General features: G+C 39.2%; 1 protein-coding gene across 4 annotated transcripts in view; it reads left to right on the top strand.

Annotated features, from left to right (window-relative positions):
• The window catches only part of VEPH1 (ventricular zone expressed PH domain containing 1), a 213,475-nt gene that overhangs the window by 21,919 nt on the left and 175,456 nt on the right, over nucleotides 1-16,100 (top strand). For all 4 annotated transcript variants that reach the window (XM_027772379.1, XM_006149776.3, XM_006149777.3 and 1 more), the window contains exon 4: nucleotides 6,837-7,011. In XM_027772379.1, the coding sequence (XP_027628180.1) occupies nucleotides 6,837-7,011 (175 nt within the window). The remainder of the gene's footprint in view (nucleotides 1-6,836; nucleotides 7,012-16,100) is intronic.

The following is a 16,100-nucleotide window of genomic DNA, read 5'->3' as shown; positions in this document are numbered from 1 at the left end:
ACGGGGTATAACCAAAGAGGGCTTTCTGGTATAGGAGGGGAAATACAAATAATCCCCAAATTCACCCCTGGAAAATCAGAAAGAATCTTGTTTTTCCTCTTCATAGAAGGACCCACTGTCCTTTCTCCTTGATTCCATCATTCCCTCTTCCCCAGTCAGTCCATATGAAGATTCAAACCCTGCCTCTGTTGGCATTGCGTACAAAATGCCTTAGACAGTTGAGAACATTCCTTTGTAACTCTTAGAGGCAGAACTAGTTATGTTAATTTAGAAGTTTTTTCCAATAGGCAATTCCAGTTCTACCATTTCCTGATAGTGTGATCTTGGGCAAATGAATACCTCTGTGCCTTCATTTCCTCACCTGTAAAATGCAGATAACAGGAGTAGATGAGGTCCAGTCCCCCAGTACTCAGGGAGCTGGATTTCACATGGCTGGCTGCAGTTCAAATCCCAGCCCTGGCAGTTAAAGAAACATACTGGACACATGTGTATGCATGTCCAGAGTCCTGGTGGGGTAGAGAAATGGTAAACGAAGGATTGCAGTGTGACCATGCCCATTAGGGGGCGCTTTCTCTCTCTCTCTCTCTCTCTCTCTCTCTCTCTCTCTCTCATGAGCATACACACCCTCTGGCAATAAAATAAAAAGAAAAAGAATAACTGTCTCATGAGTTTGTGGTGAGGATTACATGAATAGACATTAAATAACAGATAAAATATTTAGGACATTGGAAGTGCTATGTATTAACTCTGGTTAGTATCAACATTACCACCGCCATCATCTGCAAGAGACTATAAAAGCACTGAATACTGGGACCAGCGGTTAGCGTAATGGCTATGTCGCTGGACTCCCACATAGTCAACCGCGGTTCGAGTCCCGGACCTGGCGGCTTAAACTCATGCCGGGCGCATGTGCATGCGTGCCCAAGATCCCAAGAGGAGAATGGAGAAGAAGGGATTGTGGCATGGCCATCCCCCCTGGGCGGCGATTTCTCGCTATCTGTCTCTCTGTCTCGGTCTGGTGAGCGCATGCGCCCTATAGCAAAAATCCTCCCCCCCCCAAAAAAAAAAGCACTGAATACTTTCTAATAGGCTGGTAACTTAATTCTTTATTATAGCCATTGTTTATTGCCTGTTTCCCCTCTCCTCAAATTATAAGCTTTGTTTTATTCACTGAAATAGTTTTATCATCTAACATAATGCCTGGCACATAGGAGATACTCAAATAATATTTACTGAATGATGGATTGAATGAATAAGTGAATGACTTAGTAGCTAAGGAGACGTGACTGTCTCTGGCTTCCATGGCAGCTGTGCTTCTCTCTAGTACGTAGTCCTCAGACAGTGGCATGAAATGGGGAGACCAGGACATGCACATCCTGGATCCCGAGACCTGTCCCCTTATTACCTGTCAGAAAGTACTTCGGGGGAACTTGGGCATATGCACCAACTAGATTTAAAATCAAACATTTTATATATATAAATCGAAAGTTATTTTAATGGGGGCCAGCAGGTGACTTGGTGGCTAATGTGCTGGGCTCTGACACGGTCTACCATGGTTTGAGCCCCAGACCTGGCAGCTTGTTTTCTCAGTATTTCTCTCTCTCTCTCTCATAAGCACATGTGTCCTGTAGCAAGTTAAAAAAATGATAATAATAAATAAGATTAAATAAATAATTACTTTAAAAATTTACCTTGATGACAGATAACCAAGGAACCCTATTTTTAATAAATGCAGTGTAATATTTCTTGAACTTAATTCTTTTTTATGACTCAGTTGAACTCAAGTCCTGAGAGACAACAAGCTTTTCAGTGGCTATCCCCTCCGATAGCTATCCCTTTACTTCACTTTATTCTTCTCGATAATACAACACTGGGAAACATTCCCAAAAGTACATTTTCCAAAGGAAATTTTTCACCCCAAAGCTCAAATGGCGCTGATCTAGTTAAGAACTGTAATTCTTGGCATCGGGAGAACAAGGCCCTTTTGTGGTACCTCTTCAGCTAGATCTGACTGTCCCCGGGAGCAAGTCTCAATGTCTGTGCTGCACTTCACTGCATTTGTTCCTTGAGCACAAGACTGCGTAAGACGATACTCATCCCAACACACTCATGTCTGCGCTGAGAGGCAAGGTCTGTCGTTATCGGTCGCTGTTAAAGTGTTCTGTTGGAAGGACTGTACTCACAGAGCTGTCTCTGCATGCGTGCCATTAGCATTTCTGTGATCCAAGCAATTCTGAAGATAAAATAAATGTGCGGGCCTGAGATCTACCGCATTAGCAACTCCTTTCTCTGCCTTTGGAAGTGGAGCTCCGCCGTTGGATGGAGATCAATTGGCCTGTCAGGTCCATGGGACCCTGGTGTGTGCAGCCTTATCTTGGCCTCCCAGCTCCCCACTCACATCCTTTTGCTGCCAGCAGTGCCCATAGCTTCTTGCTACCCCAGGAACTACCTAAACTCTGGAGATTGAGAGCCTTTGGTGCTAATTCTTTGGTGTTTAAATGAAGTTTGTGGAATCATTATTTTGGCATATTTACCCAATGCTACTGGAAGAAAAGGAGAAATAAAGACTGTTTCTGTTGCATTGAAAGTTCCAGAGAGGACCAGACAGTGGTATGGTGGTTAAGGCCCTGGATCCCACATGGCCAACTGTGCGGTGCTGGTCCTGGAACCAGCAGCTTGAAAACCATACCAGGCGTGTGTGCAAGTGTGCCCAAAATCACAAAAGGAGAATGGAGGAGATGATTTTTCACTCCCTGTCCATCCCCCCACCCCATCTCTCTCCAGCAAGTACACAGGACCTATAGCAAACCCTTTTTTTTTTTTTTTTGGAGAGGTTTTTGTTATAGGGTGCGTGTATTCACCAGAAGACACAGAGACAGAGAGACAGAAATCAAGAAATCACTCCCCGGGGGGTGGGAGGGAGGGGGGGAGTGGTGACCACGTCACAACCCCTTCTCCTCCATTCTCCTCTCAGGATCTTGGACACGCACACACATGCGTGTGTGTGAGTTTAGGACACTGGGTCTGGGACTCGAACTGTGGTCGACTACATGGGAGTCCAGCAACATAGCTATTATGCCAACTGCTGGTCTCTATAGCAAACCTTTTTAAAAAAAGAATAAAAAGAAACTTCCAGAGATGAGGATTCACTTATAGGACAGAAGTATTATTTCGCTGTGGCCTAGATGAAATGTCCCTCAGGATCTCTTTGCTGTGTTCTGATTTTGTGGCCCACAAGTGAACATTCTGGTTTCTAATCTGGCTCCTTGGCATCCTGAAAATGTGAAAGGTGTCCGACCCCAAGAAGCTGCTCACTGTGGATAAGTGCATAGGCATGCCTGGTTACGTTCCAGTCTTTGGAAAGTTCTTTGGTGTGAGTTAGTCCCCATGAATCCAAACAATTTTGTGTGCTCTGATCAAGTGAAGTCCAAACTTCTAAATGGGAGAGCCAGCCCCTGGGGTAGGGGAGGGGAGCACCACTGTTCCAGGAAGGCCTCCCAGCTCATCCCATCAGTAATGGGATGTTTTTCTCTTTTCTCTCATTGATAATACATTATGAGTTGGGTTTGTGAAAATCTTTGCCTACTTTGAGGCCATCAAGATGTTCTCTATTTCTTTACTTCTTTTTTATTTTATTTTTCTTTCCTTTTTTTTTTAATTTTAGTTTTTGCTGTTGTGTGTATGTGCTCACCAGATAGAGACATACAGAGAGAGAAGGAGGAGGGAAAGTGAGACACCCCCCCCACACACACACACACACGGGGGACAGCCCCATCACAGGCCATGTCCCTTCTCCTCTTGAGATTTTGGCATATATGAGCACGCACTCAATGTGATTTTCTAAGCTGCTGGATTTGGGACTTGAACTGCTTAGTCGTCCATGTGGGATCCACTGCCTGAAACTCCACAGCACCTGCTGGTCCCTTTCTCTACTTTCTTCTCCACATTATAAAAGAAATTTCCCCTTTAGAAGGGCATCTATTTACAGTGACTTCTGTTATGGTGAATATAGAGATTGGGATATATATTTTTCTTTTAGATGAACATCCAGTTGACCCTGCTGTCTCATTTCTAAGATGACATAATATTGCTCAAGCACCCTAAGTAATGACAATTTTTGCCTCCTACCCTTTCTTTTGTCCTTAGAGGGTTTATGGTATCAAGGTTAAAGTCTACATTTCATTTTATCTAAGGATCTAGCCATCTCTTTAAGCTACAGAGAAACAGAAGAATGAAGATGGCCCTGACTTCACATTGTGTTAGTCAGGGTTTAGGCTCAACTGCTATAACTAATGTCTAATTATAAGGGAAGGTTAGAGTAGAACTTTGTCTCTCATCTACTACTTCAAAAGTAGGAGTCCAGAGCTGATATGGTAACTCTCTGGTGACACACACCTAAGCTTTTGCTTTTTCTTTGTTACAAAATACATGGCTTCCGGGACCAGCAGTTAGCGTAATGGCTATGTCGCTGGACTCCCACGTAGTCGACTGCGGTTCGCGTCCCGGACACGGTGGCTTAAAACTCAAGCCAGGCACGTGTGCGTGTGTGCCCAAGATCACGAGGGGAGAATGAAGGAGAAGGGATTGCGGCGTGGCCATCCCCCCTGGGGGGTGATTTCTCGCTTTCTGTCTCTCTGTCTCTCTCTGTCTGGCGAGCGCACACACCCTATAGCAAAAAACCTCTCCCAAAAAAAGAAAAAAGAAAAATACATGGCTTCTAACTTGTGATCTAAGATGACAGGTAGAATCTTGTTACCATATCCTCATTTCAACCAGAATTAAAGGGAGAAAAGGAATAAGAGGCCAAATCACTTCATGGTAGTCAGAACTTTGAAGTTGAACTCATTACTGCCATCTCTATTACATTGGCCAGATCCTTGCACACGGCCACATCCAATTGCAAACACAGAAACACAGCCCTTCACCAAGTAGGCATGTCCTACTGGAAATTCAGAAAAATGTATTACTGAATAAAAAAGGAGTGGATAGTTATTGGACCGATGATTTAGTAGTTTCTGTCATAATTCTCTTGTTCATCATTCTAGGTTTTCCCTCAGTATTGTCAGTCTGATGCAGAAAAGCCTAAATACTGATCACCTAAATGTGGACCTCAGTCTAGGTGGTAATAATTACCCACTCTATGAGGTCGGTGGCCCTTCAGCAGTCTATAAAGTCTCCTGTGCTAAAGAGTTGATGCCATATCTTCTTTGGGATCTTTTTATCCAATTCCATTTGACTAGGGAAAAAAAAGGATAATCACTTTTCTAAGTGAGGCCTAGAGAGTTGGATGACATCTCTATGATCACCCCACAAGAGGGTAGCAGAGCTGAGATTAGGCTGCGGAGTTTTCCTTCCCTATCAGATGTCCTTCTCACCACGTGGTGTTCCCAGTGACGACTATCACAATGGGTTTACAGTTTCTTTATTAATCATTAAATGTTCAATGAAGGCCTACCATGAACCCAGAACTGTGGGAGGTAGAGTAAGCCGAAATCCATGGATGGGAAGATCAGCACTTTTCACGTGAACAGATAGAGAAATACAAGCCCACTTTTTACCTATAATAATATGCGGTCAGAGTCTCCGAATGTATTGCACACCCTGTGACTTCTGCCCTACAGTCAGTCTAAGGGATGGGGTTAGTGGTCAGCAGTAGTATGTTTTTAAGAAAACAATTTGTATTTCCAAATAGTATTCCCAAATCAGGTAACAGAATGTTAATAGCACTATTTTACATGTGAAGACTTTCATGTTCTGTCACAAATTAAATAAAGAAGAAAATTATTTTAGGAAGATAGAAAATAATGATTTAATGATCCAGAATTCCTTTAGTTTTTAGTCTTATGTTCATTTTTAAAAAATTATGAATCTCATTTGCTTAACCTGTCATTTTTATGATACAGTCAGAAAGTGGGACCAGCAGATGGTGTAATGGTTATGTTACTGGACTCCTACATGGCTGACCATGGTTCAAGTCTCAGACCCCATGGCTTCAAACTCATGCTGGGCATATGTGTGTTCATGCCCAAAATTCCAAGAGGAGAATGGAGGAAAAGGGATTACAGTGTGGCCATCGCCCCTGGGGTGCGCTTTCTCACTTTCTGTCTGTCTCTCCAGTGAGCACATACACCCTATGGCAAAAATCTCTCTTTAAAAAAAAAAAAAAGAGATAGTCAAAAAGCAACTTGTACAGTATTCTTGTGGTTATTTTCTCAAGTATAAATCGGATAAGTTATTTCATCAGTGATTCCTGATCACCCTCAAGATCAGTTCCAAACTTCTTAGCTTAGTGCGCCAGAACTTTCATAACCATGCAGACCTCCCCTTTCTCCTCCCCAGTTTCCCCACACATCCCACACTCCAGCCGGACTGATGAGTCACAGCTCCCCAAATGCACTGAGCACCCCCTCACCTCTGTGCCTTCGTCTCACTCTTCCTTCTGTGCACTCTGTCTTGCTGTCACCTAGCCATCTCCTTTTCATCCATTAGACCCCAGCTAAGACATCACCTCCTCCAAAGTCTTTCTTGACACCCCCCAGGGCTGGATTAGGTGCTGTTTCTTCTCTCCCTTAGCACCTTGCTCTTTGCCTGCCATGGCTCTCATGAGCTTATCTGTTCACTACCTGGTTGCCTGGAAGTCACTCAAACAAGACTAAGAATTCCCAGAGTTTAAAAAAAAAAAAAAAAAAAGGTAAACAAGACAGGGCCTGCATTTTTCCAGCTGTGCTCTGGGAGCTTAGTTCAATAAATGTTTTTTGGATGAATGAATGAATATCGAGTCATGTTTGTATGTATGTATGTCATTTATTATTTGTTGCTTTCTTATACTTTCTCAGAATTACAACCGGCCCCCTGTGACGGCATTGGCCATCCCCATTGCAGTGAAATTCCTCCACAGGGGCAACAAGGAACTGAGCAGGAACATGTCTAACTACCTGTCCCTGGCTGCCATGAACAAGGCGGATCTCCTGGCCGACCACACGGAAATGATCATAAAGAGCATACTTCAAGGTACGGTGCCAAGGCTGAGCTTGGGGGACACATTTTGGAAGTTGTTTAAAAGTATTTTCATGAGACATTTATGATTTGTAGAAAGCTAGAGCTAGTGTGTCATGGGCAAGTTCAAATCTCTGCTTTGCCACAAGTTGACGCGTGAGCATGCCCAAGGTGGATTGAGCTGGCAGAGGCAGATGAAGTATTTGGACCCATTCGATGAGTTGTAGGCTTCCTTCCAATGCTGCATTTTCCGGTTTGGAGAAGTGTGTTTCCTGTGCTTCTGGTCACCTTACTCAACTTCCAGCCATGGAGAGCTTACTCTGTTTACTTAGTGGAATATGTCCTACATTCAGTGGTAGATAGAAAACCTCTTCGTTAAGTTTCCAAAGGCAAGAAATGTCTTTTGTTAGATGAAGTACACCAGGAGATGTGTAATAACTTCTTAAATGTGAATGCCATTTAAATCAAATCAAGACACCTCTGTTCATTCTTCCAACATTTGAATGAAAAAGGTCAGTTTAGCACATGCAAAATATTCTCCTTTTTTGTTGTTGTTGTTGTTTTTCTTTGGTGTCAGACCTATCAGAAACCATTAGATTTGAGGTCAGAGAACAGTACAGTGTTGTTTGATGTGCATCCAAATGTCTTCAGTCATCATTAAGAAAAACGCAACAGATCTAGGAGTCTCTCAGCTCGCATTTCACTGACACAACCCCCAACATGCTCAGGTTGAGCATCAGTTCCCTATAAAGTGCTCTCTGTCTCAGTATCTCTTAGGATCTCCAAGGGATCCTACCGTCCCCCCTCCCCAAGGTATCCAGGCCGGTCCAGAGCCTGTGCTGCTGTTCCGTCCATGCTTCTGTCACAGCAGGTGTGGTGATATGCTCCTCCATCACTCAGAAACCAGCATACTCTTGGGCTCCTGCAGTGGAGATCTCGGGGCTGGATTCCACTTTTTGGGACTCTCTGCTGCCCAGCTAGGGATGGCAAACTTCAATACATGAAGCTTTAGGATCCATCAGTCCACAGCCTACTAATTCCACATTACTCTACATTGCCGCCTGTGGCAGGATGGAATACAATGCCATTCTTTCTCTTTGGCAGTACACCTTGGTAGAGAGACCCCAGAGTAGACTGCCTGGCTCCTAGTGCCAAACTGTTTATCATATTTGCAATAAAACGCATGGCTTTATTTTATCTAAAATTCTCTTTCCTTGGGACTAGCAGATGGTGTAATGGTTACATCACTGGACTCCCACATAGTCAAACTTGGTTCAAATCCCAGACCCAGTGGCTTAAAAATCACTCCAAGTGTGTGTGCTCGTGTGCCCAAAATCTCGAGGGAAGAATGGAGGAGAAGGGATTGCAGCATGGCCATCTCCTTGGGGGGTGATTTTGCACTTTCTGTCTCTATGTCTCTCTCTGTCTCTCTTGCAAGCACACATGCCCTATAGCAAAAATTGATCTCAAAAAAAAAAATTCTTTTCTTTCTGCAGACTCAATTATCTATTCAGGGAGTCAGGGTTACCAACAAAATAGTCCTTCAGTTTTCAAAATGCTCACTGTCTGATAAGGACTAAGGTTTTATCCTAAATTAAGCTTATGACACCACACATTCCTGAGGGTTCCAATCACCACCCCAGACTTTTGACCCAATGGTCTGCCCCAATGGTCTGCCAGATGCCAAGATAGAGCCAAACTCTAGCATGATAGTGAGTTCTCCATTGGATCTATGCTCCCATCAAAAGACTTATCATTTATAAAACTAGTCAGTATTTTTATTTCTAATTTATTTTGACTATCAGATTAAATTGCTAATTTCACTATATAGGTGATATTAAATTTGATAAAAGTCCAGAAAAGCAATTATACTTTTTATACCCCTTTGGCTACAATTTGGAGAAACAATTTTATAGGAATTACAAATGCTTAAACACAACACATTTCAAAACCGTGATAGTTAGACGTACAAGTAATGGATTTATGAAAAAAAATTGAATTATCTTTTTACAGCTGCCAAGGACTTAGCTCATCTATTTTTTTAAAAATACTTTTTCAATGACAAAGAAATCTTTGGAAAAACAAAATACACTTTTAAAATTCACTGAAAACATTTGAAATAAACTAATGATTTTGTTTATTTGATCTGGCCCTATGAAAATTACCATGAAATAAATGGTAACTGGATCTATAAAAGGTTGAGACTAAATATTTCAAGGTTTAGATTTTTAGGACTGATGTGACTGTAAAACCAGAATCACCCTTGTGAACCTATTACATTTTGAGTTTTGTTTTATCATTGTTTTTGTTTTTAAGAATTAGTCTATTTGGGACCAGCAGTTGGGGTAATGGCTATGTTGCTGGACTTCCATGCAGTCAACCGTAGTTCAAGTCCCAGGCCCACTGGCTTAAACTCACACCGGGCGCATGTGGGTGCATGCCCAAGATCCTGAGAGATGAATGGAGGAGAAGGGATTGCGGCTTGGTCATCCCCCCGGGGGGTAATTTCTCGCTTTCTGTCTCTCTGTCTCTCTTTGACTTTCTGGCAAGCACACGTGCCCTGTAGCAAAAACCTCTAAAAAAAAAAAAAAAAAAAAAAAAAAACCCCAAAAAAAAAAAAAAAAAAAAAAAACAAAAACAAAGAAAGAAAGAAAAAGAGAATTAGTCTATTTGACTTGACTTATGTATTTTAATTTGACCAGAGAGGGACAGAGTGAGAGAGAGAGTGAGAAAGCAAGCTGCCAGATCTGGGACATAAACCATGGCCAGCCATGTGGGAGTCCAGCACTTTGAACCACCATACCACCTGCCGGCCCCATACATTTTGAGTTTTAAAGCAGAAGAAATCTTGCTGTCTCTAAGCATCGTTCAGTTTTCCACTCAGCAAAGCTTTGTCTTACTTCCCCTGCCAAACAGCGTTAGGAGTCATCATGAGATTTCTTTTTTACTACCTATAGTTTTTCTCCCATGTATACTTTCTTTATGTTGTTATTTATTTATTTTGTTAATTCTGGTTTATATATAATCATACACCTTTGTGGGGTACAATATGGTTTTTCAGAGCATGCATATAGTGTACAATAATCAAATCAGATATAAACATATTCACCTTCTTCAACATTAAACATTACATTATGTTATGCAGATTAGATATAATTCTAGTTTTTATAAAATGTATATTGAACTGTCAATGACATTTTTTACTCTCTGTGGTATACTGTTCCATAACATATTCCAGTTATTTACATGGATTTTTATGTCTATTAATTATTTTCTTCTGAATCCTACAACCTCACTATTCCCCATCCCCATCCCCACGCAGCTTCTGGTGTCAACCTTTACTCCTTCTATTCATGCCATTGAGTCTTACAGTTTCAGTTATAAAGTGTGGGTATTCAGTATATGTTAAGCAGGGATGTACACTATTATTTTTTTATAGCCTGACTTATTTCACTTAGCATTTTATCTTCTAAATTAATCCACTCTATTTCAAATGACAAGATACTGTTCTTTATGAATGAGTAGTATTCCATCGTGTATATGTGCCACATTTTCTTAGTTCATTCAGCAGTTGTTGGGCATTTGTGTTGATTTCATGTCTTAGCTATTGTGAATAATGCTTCAGTAAACATAGATGTGCAAATGTCTCTCCTACAGAGTCATCTTCTTGTCCTTTGGTTGAATTCCCGAAATTAGAATTACTGAGTCATATGGTTGTTCCATTTCTAGATTTTTGAGAAAGCTCCATACTGTTTTACACAAAGACTATACTAGTTTACATTCCCACTAGCAATGTATGTAAGTTCTCTTTTCTCCCCAACCTTGCCAGTACTTGTTATTGTTTATAAGTGGGCTGCAAACTATAGTGAGTGAGTATTGAAATCCTCAACGATTAATATATTAGAGTCAATCTCTCCCTTTAAGTCTAGAAGTCTTTGTTTCATGTATTTGGGTGCTCCAATTTAGATGTGTAAATATTTATAATTGCTATATCTTCTTGGTGACTTGATACCTTTAATACTATGTAATAATTTTCTTTTCTCTTTTTACAGATTTTAGTTTTGATATTAGGATAGTAAATCCTATTTTGTTGTTGTTGTTGGTGGTGATTTCCATTTGCATGCATTGACTTTTTCCAACCTTTCATTGTCGGTCTGCGTGTGTCTTTACCTATGAGGTATGTTTCTTGTAAGCAGCTCATAGAGGGTTCCTGGTTTTTAAAATCCGTTCAGCCAGTCTATATTTTTTAACTTGGGAGTTTAATTCATTTATATTCAATGCTGCTGTTGATAAATACAGACTTATTCCTGCTATTTTGTTGGTTGATTCCTGGTTGTTTGTGTTTTCTTATTTCCTTTATTCTTCTGTTATTGTTTATTTTTGTTATTAGGAAGTTTCCATCATGGTAGGAAAGGAATGGTTTTCTCTTTTTCTTTGTGTTGTTGTTCTACAACACCAGTGTGAGTTTTTTATCTTGATGTGTTTTCATGGTAATGTTTATCTTCCTTTTATGTCCAGATGTAGTACTCCCTAAAATATTTCTTGAAAAGTCTCTCTAGTATTGATGAATCCCTTCAATTTTTTTTTGTTTTGAAATAATCTTATTTTCCCTCTAATTTGAAGGATAATTTTTCAGAATATAGTATTCTTTACTAAAAATGTGGGGTTTTTTTTCAGAATTTTGAATATTTCATTCCATTCCCTCATATCCTGTAAGGTTTTGGCTAAGAAGTCTGAGGTTAATCTTATGTAGTATCCTTTATAAATAACTTAGCACTTATCTTTAGCCATTTTTAGGATTTTATCTTTATTATTGACTTTTGACATTGAGACTATATTCTGCCTTGGAGATGATCTTGTATTTATTCAGTATCCTTTGAATTTTCTGGATCTGAATGTCTATATTTTCTTTAAATATAGGAAATTTTCAGCTAATATTTTATGAAATAGATTTTTCTATGCTTTTCCCATCTTTTAATTTCTGAGATATGCAGATATTTGGTTGCATAATGTATTCCAAATTTTCTATGTGTTATCTTTGTTTTTAACCATTATTTTATAAATATGACAAGCTGATTTTAAAATCCACAATTAAAGTGGAAAAGATAGCCAAAACAATTTTGCAGAAGGAGAACAAGATGGGAATTTCAGGGAACAAGGGAGAGGCAGTATATGTCCTATAGCTATTCAAATATTATAAAATCATAGTAATTAAGACAATGTAGCAAGAGCAGGCAAATAGACCATGGAATAGAATAAAGAGGGAAGAAACAAACTCATACATATCTGAACATTAAATATACAGTAAGGGAACCTTTGCAATGCAATAGAGTAGACTATTCAATGAAAGGTTCTAGAACAGTTGTCCTTAACCCAAAATACATAGATTAATTGCAGGTGAAATAATGACCTAGATATAAAAGACAAAACTTTAAATGTTATCTCTAGTTAAATTCTAAGTTTGTTCATCATAAAACAAAAGTCAAAAAACTCTCAACACAGTAGCATGAGAAGAAACCTGTAATATATGTAGGAAAAAAAAAAAAAAACTCTTAACTAAAAGTGCATCTAATGAACTAATACTGAATGTTTCTTCTTGAATTAAAAAATAAGATAAGGATGCCACTTGGGTGATTAATCTGTTCATTATTTAAAAAAAAAAACTAAAAAAACTCCCATCAAACTAGCATTAGATGAAAAATCTTTATTCTAATACAGCATATCAAAAAAAAAAAAAAAAGAAAAAAGAAAAGAAAAGAAAGGAAAAAAAAAAAAAAACACCCTTACCTAAAATTGCATCTAACACCTAATGGAGTAATACTGTTTTTTTCTCGAATGAAAAAATAAGATGAGGATGCCACTTGGATGATTATTTTCTTCTTAAATAATATCAGAGGTAATGTGATATTTTGTAACATCAGACCTTTTCAGAGGGAGAGTTGTTTTCCAGTGCTCTTGAATAATTCTACACACTCTTTCTTTGCCATATTAAGATGAAATATAAGCCCGCCCAGTGCTAAAAATACAAGCATAACCAATGCTTAATGCAGCCTGAGTAAGCACATTTTACTCAAGAAGTTGACAATATTATTGAGCCCTAAATGAGAGTGTCTTCATCAGTAAGAGATCATTTGAGGGCTTGTGGAGAAGTCCTTTCCACCTTTTGATCTGGAACTCTGTAATGCAATACAAACCACTTCTATGAAACCTGAAGGCAGTGGTGTTTCTCAATATATTTGAATCACTGGTCATAATAAGGAAATATATTGGGTTTTCAGAAAAGTCATAATGTATTTTTTGTTTTTCTATGCAAGGATGTGTCACGACTTTTCCATCAACCCAGTACTTCTCCATCAATCTGCCTTTTGCATGGTCCTCTGGCACAGGTCACAAAATGATCATGAATGATTTAAAACTTAAGTAAAAAGTCTTTGGAAAGAAAATGTAATATTGTCTCAGGAAGAGTTCAAATTCCTTTGTGACTTTTGAACTGGCAATAGCCTGGAAAAGACTGTCCTGTTAATTATGATAAATTCACCTCATTTCTTTCTCTATAGAATGCAAAGTTCAAACCAAAGATTGGTGAGCTGCCTTAGAAAAATGGAGGTAGAAAAATGACCTTCCGTTTATTACGGGAGTAATACGTGCCAGATAAAGTGGATGAGGCTTAAATAGATAAAGCATCTCTACTTTGCAAAATGCAAGCCTGCAGTTCATCAGTGGTCACATTCTTCTGCTGCTTCTGCTGCTGCCTCGCCTCTTTCTCTTTCTCCTTCTCCCCCTCATCTTTTTTGTTCTCCTCCTCCTCCGCATCATCACCCTTATCGTTGTGACGGTTGCCATCACTGATTGAGTATTTGCCAGGCCCATGTTAAAATATTGGAGCCAAAACCATATGTTTTTGGAGTTTCATAATCCCTCTGGATATACTTACCCATTAAAAAATGTAGGATACAATTAATCTCAGAGGAAAAAGTTTTAAGTTCACCATAGTACAAGTTAATAAGAGTTTATTATCTAAATAATCTATAAGACAAGCTACTAAGCACTCTTAGTAAGCCTATTCAAAGTGAATGTTAAGACACAGAGAGAAATATTAATATAGTATTGTAAAAAGTCAGTCCAATATGGATCGAGGAATTGAAATGCATCCTGGAACAGAAGGGCACCTCTTCTGAACTGGCAACCAAGTCCAGGATCTGATGTAAGTCTGTTTGCACCTTCTTAGCTTCACCAGCAGATGCTGCTGTGAAGTTGAATAAGGCCTGCACAGAAACAGACATCCCCATGCCAGATTCTGAAAATGACTTACCCACAATGCAAGGAGTCCTTATATCTTGTTTGTTTGCTCTTATCTGTTTTAGTCTACTAGCAACTACTTGGGGTAAAAAATAAAAAAAAAAAACCTTTTTTGAGTTGACTATTTTATTTAGAATATTATTGTATGGTTTCAAAAGCACTTGTGTTTACATTATCCTCTTAATAACACTTGAACAAGATAGGCAAGACTTGTTACCCCTAATTGCTCAACTAATTTGAGGCTCATAAGGATGATTTTGCAGGCCCAACATCCTGCGGTTAATAAGTTAGTAGGTGATGATGCCAAGATTGAATGTAGGTTTTCTGACCCCAAGCAAGCTTTCTCTTATACTCCAGAGTTATAAAAATGATTCAGAGGTCAGCAATATGAGATTTCATGTTCACTGAATCCAAGAGTATATAAACGAACATATGCAATTACTTCCACCAAGATGTTTAACATTAGGAGTGCTATTTGTAAGTGGCTAAGAGACAATTTTGGAAATATTTGATTTTGGCAAATTTCTTAAAGAAAAGCTTTCTAATACAACACTTGTCAAGAAATTAAATAAAAATCAATGACAATTTATTGTTTGTTTGCAAATCTAATTCTTTGTTAAATTAAAATCAGTTAAGTAATTGTATATTAATATGTAAAATCTAATTTATATCATAATAGGTAAGAAAATATATCAATCATAAGATTATGCATAATGATCATGCTTTTTTATACCATTTCTGCAAAAATGTGTCCTACTGGACATGGGTACTAGAGTGACAAACTGTCCCATTGTGCCTGGCTCTGAAGGGTTCCAGGGACATGGGACCTTTCAGTACTAAACCTGGGACAGACCCAAGCAAACAAGGGCAATTGGTAACCTTACTGTAACAGGTAATATTTTATATACATACAATGGATTATCAATTAGTCAGACGTAAATTTTTCTCTCCAAATAACTTGAGTTATCTTACAAAATTATGTTACTATGTCATAACATAGCAATATCCTCAAAACTATTCTGGTGAGTGAAACTGTGCCAGTACGCTAGACTAATCCAGCATAATGGTATTTCTTTTTAGATAATTCATCTTGTTTTTACATATTTCTTACTTCTTCCTTTTGCTGACACCTATATATTCCGAAATTTATTAAATGCTATTGGTTGGTCAAAGAAAAATAGGATATGAATCTTCCTGAGAATTTACAAAATGTATTTTCCGAGTATAATCTATAAGCACTTTGGAAAGTATAAAATGAATGGTTTCTTTAGTTAAAAACTCTTTTTTTTTTTTTTTTTTTTTTTTTAACTCTATAGACCAGCTCATATCCTGCTGGTTAAGGCTGCAGGATCCCACCTGGCTGATCTCACAGTTTGAGTCCCAGACTTGGTAGCCTGAAAAACATGCCGGCCACATGTGCGTGTGTGTGCCCAAAATCCTGAAAGAAGGGAGAAATGGAGGAGAACGGATTGCAACGTTACCATGCCCAGTGGGGGTTCTTTCTCATTTTCCCTCTCTGTCTCTCTCTGTAGTGAGCATAAGCCTCTGGCAAATTTTAAAACAAGAGAACAACAACAAAAACTACTGGAGTAGGATAAAATTGGGCGATCAACCAATAATACACAAAGGGGTTCAGGTAGTAGGGCAGCAGTAATGCAATCTCTGTGAGGCTGCTCCGCAGAGGAAGGGTCCATGTTCACATTCCAAGATTTCTCTGAGCACACCAGGGATGTGTATGCCTAGGATCAGAGGCTGGCCGAGGTTGAGGGTAGATCACGATGCGAGGAGCCTGTCGGAGCTGCCTG

This window comes from Tupaia chinensis, unplaced genomic scaffold (assembly GCF_000334495.1).
Source record: "Tupaia chinensis unplaced genomic scaffold, TupChi_1.0 Scaffold000272_1, whole genome shotgun sequence".
NCBI lineage: Eukaryota > Metazoa > Chordata > Mammalia > Scandentia > Tupaiidae > Tupaia > Tupaia belangeri.
The sequence above is the reverse complement of the archived record's forward strand: the minus strand, read 5'-3'. Positions and strand labels throughout refer to the sequence as shown.